General features: G+C 40.4%; 1 protein-coding gene across 2 annotated transcripts; it reads right to left on the minus strand.

Moving 5' to 3' along the window:
* Positions 1-1,940: 1,940 nt before the first annotated feature.
* On the minus strand, positions 1,941-17,777 carry BAALC (BAALC binder of MAP3K1 and KLF4). 2 transcript variants are annotated; one of them, XM_088148696.1, is made up of 3 exons: positions 17,365-17,777; positions 7,501-7,673; positions 1,941-3,088 (listed from the first exon to the last, which is right to left on the minus strand). In XM_088148696.1, exons 1-3 carry the CDS (start codon positions 17,537-17,539, stop codon positions 2,999-3,001), a joined length of 438 nt encoding a protein of 145 aa, XP_088004822.1. In that variant the 5' UTR covers positions 17,540-17,777; the 3' UTR covers positions 1,941-2,998. The 2 variants fall into 2 exon arrangements, with proteins under 2 accessions (XP_088004822.1, XP_088004821.1); XM_088148695.1 differs by lacking the exon at positions 1,941-3,088 and adding an exon at positions 5,290-5,723 and having other exon boundaries at positions 17,365-17,767.
* Positions 17,778-21,883: the final 4,106 nt, after the last annotated feature.

The following is a 21,883-nucleotide window of genomic DNA, read 5'->3' on the forward strand; positions in this document are numbered from 1 at the left end:
ATAGAATTATGATTTTGCCAGATTTAGGATAACAAAGTAGTTTGTTGCAACCTAACATCATTGTGGTGAGATAGAAGTTCACTCTGAACTTACTCCAATTCATTAAGGCATTAACTTTCACAAATGCTCATGCTGTTATAAATATGTTAAAGCCTTAAGGTGCTACATGACCCTGTGTTATTTTTATTGCAACAAATTAATACAGGACTGCTGGAAACTATTCTAGCTCAGTTGGCGACTTATTTCTTTGTAAAATCGGCTTATCTAATCACTTCTTTTTGATGTATGCAAGAATCTCATTACAGAATTCAGCACAAGTTCTTTTTGTTCTTGTTGCTGTCCTTGGTATGAACTATTATTTTCCTCTTGCAATTTATAAGTAAAGTTGATGCTTTTTTGAGTGCTGTGCTATTTAATTAAGTAGGGCAGCCTAACTGTTAACTTAATTGAGAAAAGATCCTAGGTTCTTGAGAAGTTATGACTCTTTATGAGCCTCCATTTGTCAAAGCACTGTGACTAAATGTGAAGACAAACAGTCTTTACATACGTAATCAGTGTTGGTCTTTACATAATTGGATTACAGCTTCAGCAGTTGTCTGCAATTCCTATGTTTGCACACTTCTTCACAGACAATAACATTCTGTTGGATTATAGCTACAATGGCTATTTGGAGAAGGATGAATTTTTAAATCCAGATGCACCCAGAAATTAGGATGGCTTCCTCCATTATACATAATTTTAGCCAGAGGATTTTGCAACCTTAAAATAGCTGTCACTCTCCTTTTCTGATTATCTTTCCTTGTTCTTTCTGTTGATTCCAGGGGGGCAAACATAAAAATAGTATATAGGATGATTTCTAGAGAAGTCATGATCATTATACCTGAATCCCATCTACATCAGCCTCACTTCAGCTTTTGTGCCATAGGTTTTATGTATAGATTTTCCACGTGCTCATAAATCCTTAATCATGCAGTATCTTTGATCAACAGAGAATCTGCATGCATATACCCAGGCATACATGCAGATAGAGATAGATAGATAGAGCTAGAGACTTAGATGCCCCAATAGAAAAAAAGTAGACAGATGACCACTGAGTATGCTAATATTGGGGTTATGGGGTAACCAAGTGTCATCACTCTCTTTGTTCAATTAATTTTGGAGGCCTCCACAGAAGGAAGTACATCATGTCTGCTGAACATGTCATTGAAATTAAGTGAGACTTAAGAAGTTTACCTATGGACAGATTACAGTCTAGGTTACCAGACCGAGGGCAATCTACAGAAAACAAGCACTGTGTGTACTTACTCAGAAACAACTCCTGAGATTTATTCCTAGGGAAATTAAAATAGGAGTGCAAGGTTAAGTTACCAACATTGAGTGCAAGCTCTATTGAAGCATGAAGACTCTGTTGTAATTATGCATATAACACACACATACACCCCATTTGAATTAAAGCTTGGGTATATACGGTTAAGTAATGCCCACAGGGTAGAATAATTCAAAGGTTATTTTAACTTATTATGCAATCCTGCCACTGCTATAATTAAGACTAAATTCTGAGTATAGATTTCAAACACTGTATTTCAGTATCAAGCAATTTATTTTAATAGTACACATTTTCTAGTTACATTTTCAAATTTTCTCTCTTCTGTGGTACAGGTAGTCCTTGAGTTATGACCACAACTGGGACTGGAATTTCCACTGCTAAGCAATGCAGTTGTAAAGTGAGAGCTCATGTGACTGCATCGCTTAGGAACAGCAATCCCAATTGCTGTCATTAACCAAGAATCACGTGTCATTAAACAAGTACCCACCCCAATCCAAGCCATTCCAGCCTTGATCCCTCCCAGCCCCGAGCCTCAGTAAGGTAAAGGACTGCCTCCAACTCCCCCCCACCAGCCTATCTCTCCCCCATCTCTGCCCTTTTGGCCGCCCTGCACTGTGCCTTGCAGGGTGGCAAGCAGCCCCAGAACTGCGTGGCACACATGCGCCACACCCCGAGAAGCTGCAGCCGACCCCGCCCAGTCCCAGCCACAGCCACCCTTGCCACCCCACACTCCAAGACACCTGCTGCCCTGCTGACTTTCATTGTCTGCGGTTGTAAGTGCAGGCGGGCCGCCAGGTGCCCAAACAATCTTGTGACTGCAGGGGCACTGCAACAGCTGTAACTTCAGGCACTGGTCATAAGTCACTTTTTTCAGTGTGTTCATAACTTCGAACAGTTGCTGAATGGTCATAAGTTGAGGACTACCTCTATTTAAGGTTCACGTTCAATATATTTATAATTGTTCACCTTTGATCCTCTCCAGTAATCTGTTCACTTAATTTGTTTACTAATTTAAATTTTAGTAATTTATATATTTATAGATTGGTAACCCATCAAAAAGACTTCCAATATATACAAATCTTCTCCTTTGAAATGACACAAATGAGATAATCTTGTATCTCCTTTGTCCCCCTTTTAAGCAGCAACAAAGAGTCATCTTTTCACATGTACCTTTTTCAATCTAAATCTGCTTCTTCCTCCCCCATCTGAAGCTGTTATTACGTCTACAGCACACAAAAAAGTGTTTTTACCTCGAGGGCAGGATTTAAAACATTTTGGCAAGTATGTATCATATAAATACAAAAAATGGTAACTCAGGAAAAAATTAGGCACTTCCCATGCATTGTCATATGTAACTTCATCCTAAAATTTACTTCATCCTGCTATGACCATCAAAAAGACCATTTATCATTATTTTCTTAAGCATTTTGTACATTAGTTGCCCTAGGCCCTTCCAGGTGAAATCAAAGATGTTTGCTCTTTCTCTGTTGCTGTCATTTTTGGTTAATTGCTGTTTTTAATCTGTTTTAAATCTTATATGGCACCCAGAGTTCTTTTTGAATTGAGCAGCCTTATAAAGAGAATAAACAAACAAACAAACAAACAAACAAACAGCTATTATATAGCAGCATGATTTTCATCAGGAATAATGAGCAATCTTCCACTGAGGATTCATGGCGAACTAGATGTCTCTGAAGGAGTGGAGATGGCATTGTCGTGAGATTGGTGGTCAGAAGGTGAATTCCGGTCAGCGAAATCTCTCTGGAAAAAGGAGAGATCATGAGATCGCCCACTGGTACTCCAGACAGCTGCTCCTCATAAATAAACTGCAGGAACTGATGCTTTTGCAATCATCTCATGAGCTGAGCCGCTAGGAGTCGAGGGACTTCCACCAAGCTCACAGCCACAATGTGGCCTATATTACGGACACAAAGTTCTGCCAAGCCTCATTTCTTAATCACTTTTGGAAATTGTTTCTTAACTGCTTTTCAACTGTTAAGAACCTTTCAATCGACAAGTGTGCACTCGGTGAGCTTCCTTTAAACCTTAGCAAAAGAAGTTTTAAAGATAGTTTAAGGACTTTTTTTTTTAATCTTTTTTTTGGAATAAAAAGCAAAAGGGTAATTTGAATGTTGATTTTGGAAAGTTATAAATGGACTAAGGGTCCAGATGGATTTGAAATAAGATTTTGAAATTAATTATAAGAATCCTTCCTGTGGGAAAATGCTGTTCTGAATTCTTAAAACATGATAAAATGGGAATTTGAATGTTGGACACTAGAGGGAACCAGAAGGAACTAAAGATTACAATTAAAGGAGAAGAACATTTAAGTTTGACTTGCTAATACAGAATGGAGCAAAATATTTTAACACTGGACATATTGAAGGATATTTTTCAACAATGGACCCAGAAGATAATAGACTCTGTTCAGTTGTTAAGGAAGAGGAACAAGTTTAACCCGATAAGACAGGGACCAATCTGAAAAATGACAAGCTATAAGAATGATATGGAAAAAGATGTTACACTGGATATGCAAATGAAACCAGCTGATGTTTTAATAATTAAAAGGGATATACAAATGGCAAACCAGAAGAACAACTTGGATAACTTTCTTATATTGGATTTACAAAAAGACCTGTTAAACTTCTGAAGGATTTTGTGAAAAGCGATAAAGAAAAAATGAAAACAAGCGCTAGGACATGATTTGAAGGGATTAAAGATTAAGATTGTTAAAAGAAAAAGGAAGGAATATAAAGTTGGTTTATTTGATCAAAGTTAAAATAGATGTTTTATTATTTCTGGTAACCCTTAATGGACTTTTGCTGACCAGGACTGAAACAATGAGGCTTTAAGGATTTGTTTATAGATAAGAGATGAGATACGGGAAAAAGAGATGTTTTATTGTATTTTCAGAGAAGGTGATAAGTTGTTAAAATTGTTTATTCTTGTTGTGACCAAGGGGGAAGTCACTTCTTTATATATTTCTTTTCTTCTTCTGCTATATTCTTATTTTTTCTTTCTTTTCTATTTTTCTTTTTTCCCCCCTGCACTTTCTATTCTTTTTACTCTTTTATTTTTTGTAGTTTGTATTAGTTTTTATCTGTTTAACTGTGATTTTAATAAAATTATTATTAAAAAAGGAATAAACGAGTGGCCCATGTGGAATTCACACTTGCAGTCAGACTTTATATTATCAAAATAATATCAAAGCAGAGCTTTGATCACACAGTCAGATTAAATGTTTTCCCCCGTTATCAGTGTAGAGACCCACCTCCTTGCTGAATCATAGAAAAACTGTTAGAAAGAAAATCAGAAAGTGTCTCTGATAATTTTTCTTGGAAAAGAATCGCTTTTGGTTTTAGACAGCTGCCAGAGAGACTGACAGGCTAGGTGAATTAGGCCTGTCCTGTGAGACAGTATGGTATTAGCGGAGTGGACTGACTTCACAAAAGAAGGAACAAGTACCATCAACTGTTATAACACAACAACCCAGTGCAAACTTCCTATATGGCCAAACAGGATACTGCATACTTAAATGTTTTACATCTACCACACAATTATCTACGATGACACAAACTTTGGCTATCTACTATTGTATGTAGCAGCAAGTTATCTGTAATTGTGGAGCTCTCTTGTGGTATCTCAGAACATTAATGACAGGGTCACCCAGCATGCCATTCTGCACACAGCCATTGCTATGATCGCATTTTGGATTCAGATGATACACATTTCATATTGAAATTGAATTAATCTAGGTGATAACTGTGCACCATCAGAAGAGTTGAAGAGCCAGGTTGGGAACAGATCATCCTGGAGAAAATCTGTCTTTGTGGTCTCTAAGAGTCGACACTGACTTGATGGCGCATAATCAATCAATCAGTCAATCAATCACCACCTGATTGTATGAACAAACAGCTTTCATGCATCTAAAAGTTTATGTTGCACGTAATCATTTCTGAGAAGCTTTTTGAGTATCTCCGAAGCATTTTAATTTGCATTTTTCTTTATAGGAAATTAACTTAAGTGGCAAAGTAAAAAACAAATGAGGGCCTCCTAATTGCTAGCCCAGCTCACCCAAGTACAGAACAAAAAAAGGTGTTCAAGCTTCCATTGATGGCAGAACTGCAGAGCTAATAAAAGTCCACCATTTTTCCGAAGGCACTCAGCATCAGCTGGTCACCACATTCAGCATAAAATGGTAATTCTTCAGATCCTCACATTATGCAGTCAGGTAAAGTGCAGCAAGATGTTGCAGAATTCATCCACCTTCTTCAGTGCTCTCTTAATTGATACCATTCTTTGCGACTTTTCTGTTGCTATTAATTTGTTTGTATTTGTCTGTTTTGGCAGTGTTACTACTAACTTCTTTTGTGGCTTTTTTCTTGTCCCATTTAGCCTGTTTGAAAAGGAGTTTACAAAATATAATTTACGCTTAGAATATATTCTGTAGGAGTAAATCTCTTAAACAGGGAAACAAGACTGGAGAACAGTTAAAAAACAAGAGACTGATTAAATAGTATTCCAACAGCGCAAGGACTTGATCAATCCCTAAGTTCTAGTCTTAAAATAGTTACCATAACCTATTAATATAATTATTTTAATTCAAAATTTACAAAAATCAAAGCAAAAACAAAAGGAGAATTCTCCCAATGGACATGGGAGAATTAAAGTGATGAAAGATCTGGAGCTCCGTAGTTCAGAAAAGAATCATAGAATGTAAGAGTTACCAGGGACCTTGAAGATCAACTAGTCTAGCCCAGTGCAGTAGAACTATATCATCCCTGATGGATGACCATCTGGCCTTTCTTTAACCACCTCCAGTGAATGCCAGTCACTTCCTCCCAAGGCAGTTTGGTCCATTGTTGGACAACTGTTACTGTTAGAAAATATTGCTTGATGTCTGAGATCTACTTCCTGGTTACTTAAACCCATTATTTCTTGCCCTGCCTTCTTGAACAGCTCTGAAGAATTCCTCAGTTTTCTATATGACAACCCTTCAGACAGTATCATGTCTTCCCACAGTCTTCTCTTCTCCAGATTAAATATACTCAGTGCCTTCAACTATTCCTCATATGTTTTGCTTTCCATTCTTCTTAACATCTTGGTTGTTCTCTAGATACAGTAAGTATCTATACAAGATGGTAAAAGGGCAATAAATACTTTATTTAGGGAAATAGTTTATGGAGAGAATATTGCAGGAATGAAAACAACATTCTTCCCCACCCCTTCATTCTATAGTATCAAAGATCTATAGTATCAAAGATCTATATTGCATAATACCATTCTTAGAGAATTAAATGGTTCAGCATCTCATCACATTTAGAATCACACTATATCCTAGATCTGCCTGAAAACATTGTGTCAGAAAACTTTGTTGTTTAGTCCTCTGAAGACAAAATCACAGTTTTTATAGGAATTAATGCCAAGTGAACCTGACTATCCCAACTTCCCTATAATGGTGGGGAAAAATAACCCTTACTTTGCCTCCTTCAACCTGAGAAGATCTGAACAGGATAATTGTGCCAATGGAGAGGGGGGAAAATGCCTAGCTGAATACATTCTTCCCTCTTAACCAGAGAAATACTGTAGAGCTTGAGAAAGTCAGATAGTGAATTGCATTTGATAAAGGCCCTTCTGCAGGACTGCTTTGCACCATCTGAGGATTGTCTCTGGTCTCATGCCATCATCCATTTTAGGGAGCTGAGTCTATTTATTTTTTGCTCTGGTCCAATTTATTGGCAACTACAATGAAGCTGGTGTTTTTTTGTAAGTAACTGTAGCTCTGGAGACCTTGTTGGTGGACTATTTTCGCATTGGCAGAAAAATTTGCTTCATTCTGCCTCCCGGCTCCTGGACTCAAGCCAGCCATCATTCTCTTCTCATCTTCTACTCCCTGCTCTTAAAAGGTTCAGGATCCTGCTCCTGGACCTTGTATTTTCCCGTATACGTTGTGCAGAACTTGCCTCCCCTACTCCCGCAATCCAGTTGCTATAGCAACATGAAACCACATTAGAAAGTATCTAATGGCAAAATAGTTTTACCTTTAGCGTTTGCAAGGGTTTTTAAATGCAACAGTGGAATAGCAGTGATGTGGCTAGGAAGCCTTTGGGTTTTGTTTATATTCTGTACAATTAATATTTCACCACATAACCAGAATGTAATTCTACACTCACCTCTGATGCTCTAAAGGTATTTTGTTGCTTTGGGGCTGCATTTCCAGTGGTGTGAGTTGCTAGTTTTGTACACTGTGTAGCACAATGAGCTCTTTTTTCGGGGATAGCCATGCCAGTTGAAATTGCGGACTTTGCCATGCAGGTCTGGGTTGATTTGCTATCCTCCAAAATTCCTGAAAACACAACATTGCATAGTGAAAGCCAAAATATTTAATGCTACTTTACATATTTTTCAGCTGAAAAGGAGATTGACAAAACTATTCCGTTTCATAGAATTATTATTTTTGTCTGGGATAACATTAATGTAAGATTCATGGGCATTACATTTACATATTTGTGTATCTCTCCTCCCCTCCATGTGCAGACATCAAGCGCCTGCATAGATGTTTGCATACTGAGTCATAGCAAATGATAAGAAATGACATAGCCGCCTGGGATCCTGAAATTCTAAGGTGCTTGTAAAAAACTTACGATCCTAAGATGTTGAGCTCATCCACACAGCGACAGCAATATGCTACCTTTTGCCCTTGAAACAGAAGGATCGTGTGCCAGTAGAACACCACTGCCCACAGGTACCTTTTACAAGGCCACAGAAGTGAGGGCAGTTGTCTTGCTCCCTACACACCATTCACTGCAGGGTAGTGTCAATCTCTGAGAGGACACACCGAGGCCATTCTGTACTCCTTGAAAACGGGAACAGCTGTTGCAAAAGGCAGTGACCCTCTCAATGTGCAGTACATGCAGAGCAAGCTGCAACACAGCTGAAGGGCTTGGAAAGAATACAGGCAAAACAATACCCTTATTTAAATGAAAACAATATGTTTAGCAAAAATGAAAGTCAAAACAAAAGACTAACTTGTCCCTGTGCATAAGGAGAAAGAGAGGATCCTTTTGTAGGGCACCACATTTATCTGCTTGGCTATCAGCAACTTGCAGTCAGCAACTTGCAGGTATTGATCAAATGACTTTGACATTAACATGGACAAAACCATGTGGGAACTGAAGAAAAAATTAGCAGACATAGTTGCAATAATGTTTTCTTATAAAATACTTGATCAGGAGGGCAGAGAACAATGAAACACAGTCCAATGACAGCCAGAATATGGAGATAACCAGGAGATAAATAAAGCCAAACCATCATGTTTGAGAGTTTCAAGGAAAGTCAAAAGAGAGCGAAAACCAGAGTTTCTGGATCAAAATCTGCTACAGCTACATACACAAGAATGATTCCATCTCATGGCAAGAACACATCATTGATTTGTCTTTGCATAGAATCTGAGTTCAAGCTCACTTTGCCATCAGCTTGAAAGGAATGAGGTCCTCACAGAAGACAGCGGTGAAAGAAACAAGATCTGGGTGCAACAGAAGATGAATATTGGTCCTACTGACCAACTACACCAAAGTTCAAACTACATAGTGTTGGTGAGTGATTAAAGTTTGGCCAACTCCATGTAGATGTTGCGGTCACTGGGTTGACAGGAAAGGTGTACTGGAGTGGTCCCATCCAGGCAAAAAGAAATGCATTTCCCAGGTACCACACTCTAATTACCACCACAAGTCCTGACAGGTCCTGTCCACTGACAGTCCTGGATCAAAACATCCCTGAACGAGGACACACCAACAGCATAAAATAAGGAGCATGTCAGGACTGCCTCCAAAGAACCTCTGAGGAGGAGGAGTTGGTGCCTCTTCACAGCCAAGTCTCACAGGAGAGATGAAGAGCTGGTGGCAAACTCTTCTCCAGAAGTAGCAATAACTAGAGATGAGGTGATGCTAGAACCCACATCTCTGATCCTAGAGACTAGAAACAATTCAGGCTGCAGGAGTCGGAATGCAGTGAGCTGGCTAAGGGCTGGCTGGAGCACTTAAGAATGCTCTGGCTGATTAATTAAGTAGCACCCAAAGAGAGATGCCCTATGTAAGCAAACTGAAGCAAGCTCACTATCTACCTCATTGTTGTTTATAATTGTTGGCCTCCTGGGGTAAACCAGATAGGAATCACAACCAGATGAGTTACTTCTACTTTATTGTAAAGCTACATTGATAGAATCTTCCAAGTCTGAAAGTACAATCCTCCCGTCTCCTTTACAGCCCAAGAAACTAGGGAGGGCCCCTTCTGAGCCTCTTGCCCCACCCACTATCCAGCTGCAGGCTATGCTGACTCTTATCTGACTGTTCCCTTGGCAGTGTCTCTTTGTCCAGTCTCCCAGAGTCTTTCATTGGTCAACAAACCATTACAGCAATTGAGAACCTTGCTCAGTGGATCTTGAATTTTCATCATGTGATTCCTGAACTATGTGCCTTCAACTTTTGTTCCATCTTAGCACCACCTCTTCTCCCCTGCCTTTGGACCCTGATCACTAGCCTGAGAATTCTGAACTGACCAGGCTAAGGACACCAACTACAATTCCAGTAAGCTGCTTTTGTTCCCCACCTCTTCCTTTTGGTTCAACTCCAGACCAGCTCCAACTATCACAGGGGTTGATAGCTCTTGTGACTATAAAACACAAAGGGGATTTCATGGCCAAATAGACCAACACTTTAGCAAGAAAGACAAAAATAAAATGCTGTGGAAAGACTCAGAGAAACATACTACCACACTGACAGAAAAATGTTCTGGGGGTTAGCGAAAACCATTTCTAGAGTCTGCATGGTGCTCAAAGGACAGGGTTCCTGACAATACTCTAAGGCAGCGTTTCTCAACCTTGGCAACTTTAAGATGTGTGGACTTCAACTCCCAGAATCCCAGCCAGCCATGCTGGGGAATTCTAGGAGTTGAAGTCCACACATCTTAAAGTTGCCAAGGTTGAGAAACACTGCTCTAAGGTCTAGAAAGTTATGGGCAGAGCTCCATACATATCTGAGAATCACAGTGACCACAATGAAAAATTTAGAGCAATTTTGAGAGCAGTTCGTGCTGAGTTCTATGATCAAGGGAACAGGATTGCTACAGAAATATTATTTATGATTGTATGAGGGTGCACCATACAAGCCATTAGGCTGGGTTTTTGTTTGGTTACTCAATTTGATACAGATTTTCACTTGAACAGCATGGCAGCCTTGTGCACTAAATTGCTAAAGAAATATTAACGCAGGATAATAAATGCAGAGAGAAGTCTTTTATGAAAAAATACATATCCCTGTTACATTACTGGAACCATTAAAATGATATGTGTGTTATTCTATCTATGTATCCATTCCTTAAATTAAAGCAGTGTTGTCCAAACTTGGCCACTTTAAGATGAGTGGACTTCAGCTCCCAGAATTCCCCAGCATTGGCTGGGGAATTCTGGGAGCTGAAGTCCACTCATCTTAAAGTGGCCAAGTTTGGACAACATTGAATTAAAGCAACTATGTCTGGGCCACAAAATTCCAAAGGCCACTGTATGGCCCAAAGAGACCAAACTCTCTGCTGGCACCTACTGGTCCTCTGGATTACATGGAAGGGTTCCCATTTTCTCAAGAAAGCAGATTTGCAGCCTGGGAGTGGTCAGAGAGGGTCAAATTGACCCTTTAGGCATGAGAAGTCCTTACATACACAATTTATCTTGTGGTAATTGCATTTGTTTCTTTCTCTGCTTTGCTTTTTTTTCTTTTTTGTTATTTTAAATATCTTTTCTTTTTCTCTCTTTTCTGTTTTATTAAATAAAGCAAAAAAGGACACAATTGCTAGCTGTGGAGAGGAATGAAAGAGCTCAATAACCCAGATTTGGCCATTATTGTTCATTTTTCTCATTTTTATTGGATTTGCCAATTGTTTTGGGATGTTTTCTAATGAGAAGGCTAGACAAAGAAAGATTACATAGCAATAGGATGCTATGACACAGCAGCATGCAAAGCCCTATTGCAGTGTTGTCCAAACTTGGCCACTTTAAGATGAATTGGACTTCAACTCCCAGAATTCCCCAGCCAGCCATGCTGGCTGGGGAATTCTGGGAGTTGAAGTCCACTCATCTTAAAGTGGCCAAGTTTGGACAACACTGACCTATTGCATCATAATACTGTGCTTCAAACGTGACTGTATACAGTATGAGTTTCCACTCCTGTCCTGCATAAACCTTCTGAGGTAATTAAACAAACAGATCCCTTAGCTGTCATGTTTTTTTGGAAGAAAACAGGAAGAATACAAAATAATGACTTCCTTCAGGGATGTTTTTATTTATGAAGTGTCTCCAAACGGAAGGAGGGAAACTGAGCTGTTACAGATGACAACGCTAGGCTTCAGGAGAGTTGAGGGAACGGTTAAAAACATGGCTGCTTAAGCAACATCTTTTACCTGATGGGACTACTGCAAGGCACGCATCTTTAGATGCCTGAAGAGAGCGCCTCACCGAGCTCTGTGGGCTGCACCTGGGAACAGCTTGGAGCTCCAGTAGGGGATCCCACTTTCGGCCTCAAGGATGTTCATGCTAAAGTGCCTGGGGGGGCTCAGCTGAGTTAGAAGTGGTTTCTGGACAGTGATTAATCACTTAATAAAGCTGTAAACAGCCAGGGCCCAGTAGGAGAGAGATCATAATTTTATTGCCCTGTTACTTATGTTCATAACAAAAAACAATTAACCAGCCCCTGCATGGTGGCGCTTCAGTTACAAACAGCTTCCCCAAAAAGGCTACAAAGCAGATCAAAGTTTATATTTACAAAGCATATTCAGCCATTAAGGGGGAAATGGCTACCTTTGTAGAGTTTGTCTGTTGCCCACAGATCCCCAGGTACAACCCGGTTACTTGCCATAAGTCAACAGAAATACACTTCAGACAGGAATACAGATAAAGAATCATATGCTACAAAGCAAATAGGCTGGAAGCAACAAAGCGCTTAGTACAAACTAGAACTAGCAGGTACTCCAGAACAAAAACATAGCAAATCAAAAGCAAAGGAGACATGATTGCTAGCACTGTTTGGGAGATGACAGGGCTAAAATGCATTATTACAATGGAGGGGGATAAATCAGCTTGTTATCATGTGGTTTTATTGCAGCCAAAAGATGCAGTCTACAGTCTTATGTCATTTACCTAACCTAATTTATAGCCCTGTTTTAATCTAAACCCAACAGGAAGCCTCATGGCAAATTATCAGCACCCACCACAGGCCATTTGTTACTGGTACCCATTTCATTTTCCATCTGAAAATAGCTTAGAAAATATAAACCACCTGAATAATTTGCTCTGAGTGGAAAGTTCTCAGAAACATAGGGGAGCAGCCTTTGAAATGACTCCCGGGGGACAGCTAAGAGGAAAGATCCAATTTACAATAAATAATCCCAAGGTCATGAGACAGAGAGAGAGAAAAAAATCAAGAAGGATTAGAATCAGGGATCTGCATTCTTCATGGAATTCAAAGCATATTTAGAATTGAATAAAAATACTCTAGGTGCCATCAAAAATTAATTACAGTAGGAAGCACTGCCAGTAATAAATATTTAATGTGCTTTTCTTTTTTCTGCATGTTTAGACAATTCTCATGTCTTTAACATGTACTGTCTTGACTTGCTCTTCTCTAGCCCTCTCTCAGCTGACTTTTCTCCCCAACCGCATCCTAGTGAGAACGTGCATTGCTTTGTCCAGCTAATTCCCCTTTTCTGTGATTTCTCTCCTCTTCTTTGGTGGATGAATATGTTGCATAGTGAGGACAGATCTAGTATTTCTCTATCTTCTTTTTTTTTAGACTGCATCGAGTGGCTTAGAGTCACTGTGCAGAAAAAGGGGTAGTGGAAGGTGGAAGTCAGAGTTTCACTAGGTATTCCAACTGTTTTAAGAGGAAATGGGGGCTGGACTATGCTATTATTGGATGGATATAAAGCTGGTTGAATAATCATACCCAACAAGGGTACGTCAACAGCTCTGTGTCAGGTTGGAAGGAATTGTCAAATGACATACCACAGGGCTCCATTTTAGGCCCTGTGCTGTTCAACATATTTATAAAGGACTTAGATGAGGGGTTAGAAAATATTATCAAATCTGCAGATGACACAAGGATAGGGGACAGTATATTGACAAGCTGGGACAATGGGCAGAAACCAATAAGATGAATTTCAACCAAGATAAATGTACACCTACCTTTAGGTAGAAAAAAAAATCAAAGGCATGAGTATAGGATGGAGGGAACCATGCTGGGTACCTGTAAAAAGGATCTAAGTATCTTGGTGGATGACAAACTGTTAGCCAACAGTGATGCAACAGCAAAAAAGGAAAGTGCAATCTTAGGCTGCATCAACAGAAGTGTCAAGATCAAGAAAAATCATTGTTCCTTTCTACCCTGCATCTAAAATATTGCTCAGACCTCACCTATAATATTGTGTCCACTTCTGTGCACCAAATTTTAGGAAGGACGTTGATAAACTGGAGGGTGTCCAGAGAAGAACAACCTGGAAGGAAAAATTCATGAGGAATAGTTGAAGGAGTTGGATATACTTAGCCTGGAGAAGACTGTGGGGAGACATGATAGCTCTCTTCAAGAAGATAGAGCAGAATTCTTCAGAGGTGTTCCAGAAAAGAAACAAATGTTTTAAATTACAAGGAAGCAAATTTCAGTTGGGTATCAGGAAAACATTTCTAAGGGTAAGAGCTGTTCTCCCAAGAAACTTCCTTGCGAGAGGGTGGACTCTCCTTTGCTGGAGTTTAAACAGAGGCTGGATTGGGCAGTAGATTCCTGCACTAGGCACAGGATTAGATTGTGGGTAACAATGCCAGGCCCCCAAAGTCATGTAATGCTCAGTATATTCTGTTATTTACCAGTTCAAATTGCTTTGGGTGATTTTGAGATGGAGAGTAAGATCAGTGGAGTATCTAAGATAGAAAGCAAGCCAATAATATATATTTTCAATTATCATCCTATACACTGTTAAATATGTGCATTACTCACAGCCAAGTGGTAATATTTCCAGATAACTCAGCAGATTGCTATCAACCAGAGGAAAAGCAATGCTGGTCAGGATGATTACACTATAAATGTTTGCAGTCTTCTATTATAATGATTTCATCTACCCCTTTTGTGCATTTTTCATTTGCTTGTATCAGGCTAAGTTAAAGATAACCATCAGTTCAAGTCCTGTGTACAGAACAAAAGCTGTTGATAAAGGTTATATATCGCTGGCGATGTTTGTTTTGTTTCTCGGTTCTATAGAGCCTTCTGGAGAAATTAAAGGCAATATTACTTTTTGCCGGGTGATGACAGGAGTTACAAAAGTAGGCAGGAGATGTTATTGATTGTTCAGGATATTCAGACAGTCCTTTATGTTCTGCCCTCTGGAACAAGAAAAGTGTTTTTCCAAGCCAGGCAGAACACTACTTTAGTCTAGTGTGACAACCAGGGAATGGTGAAGAAAGAACATTATTTGGTATATACAGCAATACTGTGCATCGTTATGACAAACTCACAAAAGACTAATATTTCCACAAACAAAAAAAAATTCCAGGCTATATTGCTATTTTCTGTCCCTTTACCAACCCCCCCCCCCCAAAACCTGAAGGGTTTTTACATTTAATTTAATCTTGTAAATTAACTTCAATTCTACTTTTATTATTTGTCTTAAATTTCTGAACACCCATTTAGATATTCATGCATGAAGATCAATATGCAGATCTTTGGTGGAAGACTATACAGACTGAGATTATCCTTTGAAAGGATCATATAAACATGTTTCTTATGAAGGACCTCTTTTCTTATTAGGGCAGATTTGTATTTTTCTCCAGCCTATCTGCAGTAGAGCAAAAAATACAATCCTACCTCTGGTGTTAAAAGCTAAAGCAAGAAAACAGGATACTTCAAACAAGCCTTACGAAGAAAGCCTCGTGGGCTAAGCTAAATGAATAAAGCATTCTTCAAGCATGTCAAAAGATAATATAAAACATTCTTCCAATACGTCAGATCTGATGGCAACTCAGCAGTAACCCTCAACGCATAGCAAGAAACAACAATGAGGGAACAAAGAAAAGGATGCCAAAAAAAGTATCTAAAGATGTTCAGATGTGTTCATCTGGTTCTCTTTTGTACACGAGATACGGACTTTCACGTACACAATTTGCAAGGAAGCAACTTCAGACTGTGCTTACATGGAGACTTTTGGTCACAAGACATTCAAATGTGGAAACTCAGCCTGACTATCTTGTGCTGCACAATTCAGTGACACAGAGTGAAAAATCTGAATCAGGGTTCATAAGGCATGATACATCATGGCACTTTCAAGCTGCCATCTCAGCTTCTTAAAGGAGTCACCTAACAAACTTCCAAAACTCAAGAGACTTTCAGAACCTAAGTGACATTTTTGGAACCCAACCCAAGATTCCAACCTAAAATATTTTACCTTAAAATATTATGAACATTTGATTTCCTAGATAGTTTTTTTAAGCATTGTTATGGCACACTTATTATTTTAAACAGATTATTAGTCTTTTTTTTGTGATCCTTGTTCCCATGGTTCACATACACTTCGTTAATCAATGCACTTTTGCCACTCCATATTTCACATCCTATGAAAACATTAACATTTTCTACGTTACACAGCTGCCTTGATAAAATACATATTCATATTCTTTACTATCTTACAATCATTTCCTTGTATCCTTATATAACCAATAAGAATGACAATTCTTTAAAATTATGAAAACTGGGCATCTTGGGGTTCCAGGAAATTGTTATTTGGCATAGGACTACATAGAGTTTATGTTCTTTAGTGAAGAGTTTAACAATGTTCAAAATTATGCTTTAAAAATCTTATGCGGGCTCATTCTGGAGGCCAGTCTACCTGTTGCATATTACTGAAATATAAATGTGGGAAATTGTCCTTGCACTAAGAAAGTTTTAATAATATTTAATAGTGTATTAAATGCATGCTTCATGCATGCTTCATGCATGCATGGGTTTCAGCTAGAAGTTCCTACCAGTAGCATCTGGTAGTACAGCTCTGCTGATCATGAAACCATCAGGGTCAAGTGTGCATACTTTGAACTCAGTTCAGTATTTAGTATTTTCTCTTAGCTACAACTAAGCACAAACATCTCCTTTACAGAGTACCAGTTATTCAGACAACCACTGGCACTCATTTGAAAGTGGACTGAGAAGAATCGCTGGTTATGTTAGTGGAGGAGAAGAGCTGACAGGATCTTGCTTACAACTTGCATCTTCAGGGCTTCAAACAGATTAACGACTTTATTCCCAATTCTCAAGGTTCTCATTGGCAGCAACAAAGACATATAAACACAAAAGTTAGATATACATGCTGTTTCCAAGCCATTTAATGTATCATAAAGTGCGCTGTGGTCGCATTTACACCACATGCTGATTTGCAATCTAGCCAACCACATTTTAGCCTAGAATGAAATCCAACTGGCAAACTTGCAGTGAGCTTATGTTGTATCACAAGAAGCCAGAAAATTGCACTGAGTAAATTATGGCTAAGTTAAACCCAGGCAAGCCTGCACGGTCAAGGTAGGCTGCCACAAGTTTTCACCCTTCTTCCTGGAAGAGAAGGACCTGCTGGCGTGAGAGGGCAGAGAAAGCAAAGGGTCCCAGAGCCAGAGAGGGAAACTCAGATTTCTTGTCTGAACTGCCACAAAGAGGCAGCAGAGCCGGGCCTTTTGTTAAGGAAACAACGGGAACGTGCCGAGGCAACGCCAGCATTTCCCTGGGAAGACGCAAAGCAGGGCGGCTGTTTCCGCAGCCTGCTCCCGGCTCCTTCCACGAGGAGCCGATGCCCTGGCCTGCCGGGGAGAAAACCCCGCTCCGAGGCTCAGACGAGGGCGGGAGATGCGCCGCCGCCGCCGCCGCCGCCGGCGGGGAAAGGCGGCCGGGCGTGTCGCTCCGCTCCGCGGCCAGCCGCAGTGGCGGCGGAAGGGCGGCCCTCCACCCCGCGCTTCCCCGACTCACCGGGGCGCTTCTGGCCGGCCTCGGCGTCGCCGCTCTCCGGGCCGGCGGCAGCGGGCAGCGGCTGCTGCGGGGGCTCGGCGTCCGTGTTGGTCAGCCAAGTGGACTCGGTCTCCCTCGTCCAGCTCTCGTAGTAGCGCGGCTCGATGGCATCGGCGCGGCTCCCGCCGCAGCCCATCCCGGCCCCGCGATCAGCGCCGCCGCCGCCGCCGCTCCCTTTCTGCGCTGCCCGCCGGCCCCGGCCAGACTCAGCGAAGGGCGCTCGCCTTCGCCTTCGCCTTCGCCTCCCGCCGCTCTCCGCTCTCCCGCCCTGCCGCCGGTGCCCCCGAGGTCTCTGCCGCCTGCCTGCCTGCCTGCCTTGCGCCCCTCGCTCGCTCGCTCGCTCGCTCTGTGCCCTCCCCTCCGCTCGCGGACTTCGCTTGGGCCGCCTTCCCCGCTCTGCTGTCTGGCGAAGGCTGGAGAACCGCCGCCTTAGCGATGGGTCGAGGAACCCCGCTACTCCGGGGGAAGGGCTGCTGATGCTGCGGGGAGTGCCATTCCTTCTCCTTCTCCTTCTCCTGCTCTAATATTCAACAGTTCGATGTTAACACGTTCTGCTCGGCAGAGTTTCTTAGCCTCGAATTAGAGAATTAAAATGAACAGTCCGTGCAAATTGGCAGGGGGAGGGAAGAAATGTGCAAGTCCGTGGCTAATTGCCCAGGCTTTCTTCGTTGATTCAAATCCAGAAAGAACGGATTTTTATTCAAGAGGGGCTTCAGTAAGGTACAGCCTTATACCTGGGATTTTAAAACAACGATTAGTTGAACAATGGTTTACGAGATTAACTCAGTTGCCTGAACTACAAACCAGCCAACTAGATTTTAACCTAGCAAGTTGTTGCTTAAACCCAGCCTAGTATGCTTCTCAATGCCCAGCTTAAACTTGACCTGTAGCATCGTTCCCCCTTATTTGCTCCAGTGGTTTCAATGCAGCTGCAGTTGAGCACAGAATGTGGCTGTTGAAGAAGATCCCGATCTTTTATAGGATACAATAAGATTAATACCTCATTTAGGATGGAAGTTGTGCACTCCAAGTCTACTTAGAATTGAACGCATCCTATTGAATCAGCGGAGCATGCCCTAATCCCATCATATCAAAGCTTTATCACTGTATATTTTCCAATCTAATCCCAGTTGCAAAACTCTGCATTTGATTTAACACTTACTCTTTTCTTTCTGTCACATTAGTGATAGACACACATTTGAATGAATCATGTGAGACAGGTTTAAGGCACTGTAAGCATCTGCAGTGAGAAATGTTTAGAACACCAATTGCTCGCCCTCTAACTTATGTTTATTCTTCCACATTATTTTTGTAGCTAACAGTATGTGGTTCTTTTTGTGAAAGGAAAGATGTTGTGTTCTCCTTGCAAGGCAACAGGCTCAGACAGTCGCAGACTGAGCAGACATTTCCAATCCAAATCTTCAGGAAGGAGAGGAGTTCTCTATCACTTACACAAAAGGGATTATTCCAGCTCTTACTTTAAACTGATAAGCAAATTTTGAAAAACAAGTTAAAAGGGGCTTGCAAAGGTAGGACCTATCATCTTGCCAACAGGTGGATTATCCATCTAGTGGGAATCTAGTGGGAAATCAGGTAATGTGAAGTAGATATTTCTCAATCTGTTTCAGAAAATTGTTACTCCTTATGATAGGTAACAATCTAGCCAGGAAGCTATGCTAGGTTTAATTTCTATTTTATTGTGCTTGAGTCTTATATTTTATTTCTCTGTACCACTAAGGAATTTATGTGAATCTTCAGCCTTTCCATTCTTCAGGCTGGGCATGAAGATATTTATTATTATGTAAAATCTCTGATCTGTAATAATAAATTGAAAATCTTTCCTACTTTATAGATTCTGGCAGGATGCTTCCTTGCAGCAGACCAGCACCATTGTATGGTCTGCTCTGAGCATTACATCTTCTTTTGTAATTTTTTTTTCATCATGCTAGTTTTCCTGTAATCTGAACAACTCTGTAATGTCTCTCTTTCATTATTGAATGTTTGCATGTTGGGTATTTAAACAATATATTATTCTTTCTGTTGAAAAAATAAAGATTAATTTCATTTATCTGTTGCGAGATTGGTCTATCTTCTAAGGGAGTAAGGAAGATGAGCTGAATCCTCTAGCCACATGCTTTAATGATATATAGCCACAAGATGGCAGTAAAACAGCTACAGGTAATCCTCAAGGACCACAATAGGGACTGGAAAATTCATCATTAAGCAGTGTGGTCATTAAGTGAGGCATCATGTGATCGCACCCAATTTTACTACCTTTCTTGCTGTGGTTGTTAAGCAAGACATCACGTGACCATGACTTGCAACCTTCCCTGCCAGCTTCCCCATTGAGTTTGCTTATCGGAAGCCAGCTGGGAAGGTCACAAATGGCAACCACGTGACCACAGGACACTGCAACTGTCATAAATGCATGACAGTTGCCAAGCACCTGAATCACGATCACGTGACCACAGAGATGCTGCAACAGTTGTAAGTGCAAGGACCAGTTGTAAGTCACTTTTTTCCAGCACTGTTGTAACTTCAAATGGCTGCTAAACAAATGGTCATAAGTTGAGGACTACCTGTATTTCATTTTATAACCTTTTTATCATTAGCAGCACAAAACGTGAAAGCCCTAGCTCTCACACATATCAGTGTTGTGGAGAGGTATTGGGCCTAACTGCTGTTGTATGTTTAAAATGTTGGACTAGAACTGGGAAAACCCAGGTTCAAGTCTACCCTCAGCCCTTAAGTGGTTTTGGACCAGTCATTCTTCTCAGGCCTATTCACCTTACAGAACATTATGAGGAAAAATTGGAGAAGAAAATGACGTATATGTTGCCCTGAGCTTCTGAAGGAAAGATGATGTGTAAATATAACAAACAAATACATGTGAAATATCCTAGTTTCATTTGAGGCTGGAGCTTGGTCAATTTCTGGAGCCAAGTCCATTTTTTAATGATTTCTGTAGCTCTTTAAGTAATTATTTAAGCATAATTAAATCACTTCTCTCATTTTCTCTCTGCTATTTTTAGCTGTTAGGGGTTTCTTATGTTACTGATCTTTATTTACTGATCCTCGCTCATGTGCATTGCAAAGGCTTCTTGGAAAAACATATGGAGTTGGTAACCTATTTCTGAAAAAATAACGACAGAAGAAAAGCAAGTATAGTGGAATTACCATATTTTTGCAAATATGCATAGGCACGTTAAAAAAAAACACCAGAGTGAAGCCATGCTGGATGCTACTACAAGCTCCCCCGAATGGTTTGAATGGTGATCTTGTCCATGTTGGCTTCATTTCAAGCCATAAGGACCTAAGAAGAGTACTTGTAGATCAGACCAGATTGGCTTTGCATCCTGTGGTGAACCAGATGCCCATGGATTGTGCCAAGTAGTACATAAATACCGTAACAGTTTCTCATTCTGTCCTGCAGCAGATGTGCTGCTCTCTGATGCTGGCATTAGCAGATATCTGGTGTGGATAACAGCCATTGATAACTTCTCCATAACTTTATATCATCCCCTTTTCAACCTGTCCAGCTTGATGGCGACCCCTGCGCTTTGTGGTAGGAAATTTGATGGTCCATCTGTAAAAACTGCAAAGAAGTACTTTCTTTTCTCTCTCCTGAATTTTCTGCCGTTCACCTCAATTGGATAATATGAGTTCTCCTTTTCGACTTTCTTGACGCTCTGCAACACTCCTGTATTTTTCCAGTTCAGCAGTAACCTTTTCTTTTTCAGATTTGTATAAAGGCATTATGTTAAAGTGTGCTTTACTTTAGGTTCTTTTTCTAAGAATTTCCAAAGTTAAATATGCCACGACTTAAATAGTATCGATCCCAATATAGATTTGGGGAATCCTGTTGTTTCAAAGATTGTCTTTGTGTTCCTACTTTGGGTTTTCTATTAACAGTTACTAATATATAAGAAAACAAGAAAGACAGGAAGAATGGGAAAAATAAATCTGCCCTCTGACAGGCCAACACACCTCTACGTGTCACTTGTTTTCAGAGCTGCCCAGAAAATCATTTTATGAATGCTAGATTTAACCTGACTTCAAAAAAAAAACTAGTTGTAACTATGCATTCAGCTCACAGCCCCAACTTCAGTGACTTTGAATTGCATATCTTATGGCTGTAGTTTTTCCAAGCCATGCTTGATTCCTGGTGATAGTTCACCATCTTCCAGAATAATAACTGCACATCTTGCACATTTTTGGTTGATTCTGGTAAAATTTTAACCAGCCATGTGATGGATGTAGAGTTATACCTCTTAGATGAAAAGGGAGAGCAAGCTTTAAGGTATAAGTAGTGTGCTACATTTTTGTCAGATATAGAATGTTAGGTTGTTAGGTTGTATTAATGACATTTCCAAAGCTTGCTGAGAAGAAAAAAGCAAATATTTGTATGTCCCCTTTTCTGGAAATACACATTCCGGCCCTTAAAAGTCAAAACTGTTTCCATCCAACACGATACTCAGAT

Source organism: Python bivittatus, unplaced genomic scaffold (genome assembly GCF_059951505.1).
Source record: "Python bivittatus isolate LINGU-HERP-01145 unplaced genomic scaffold, Pbiv_v1 ctg000590_np1212, whole genome shotgun sequence".
Lineage (NCBI taxonomy): Eukaryota > Metazoa > Chordata > Lepidosauria > Squamata > Pythonidae > Python > Python bivittatus.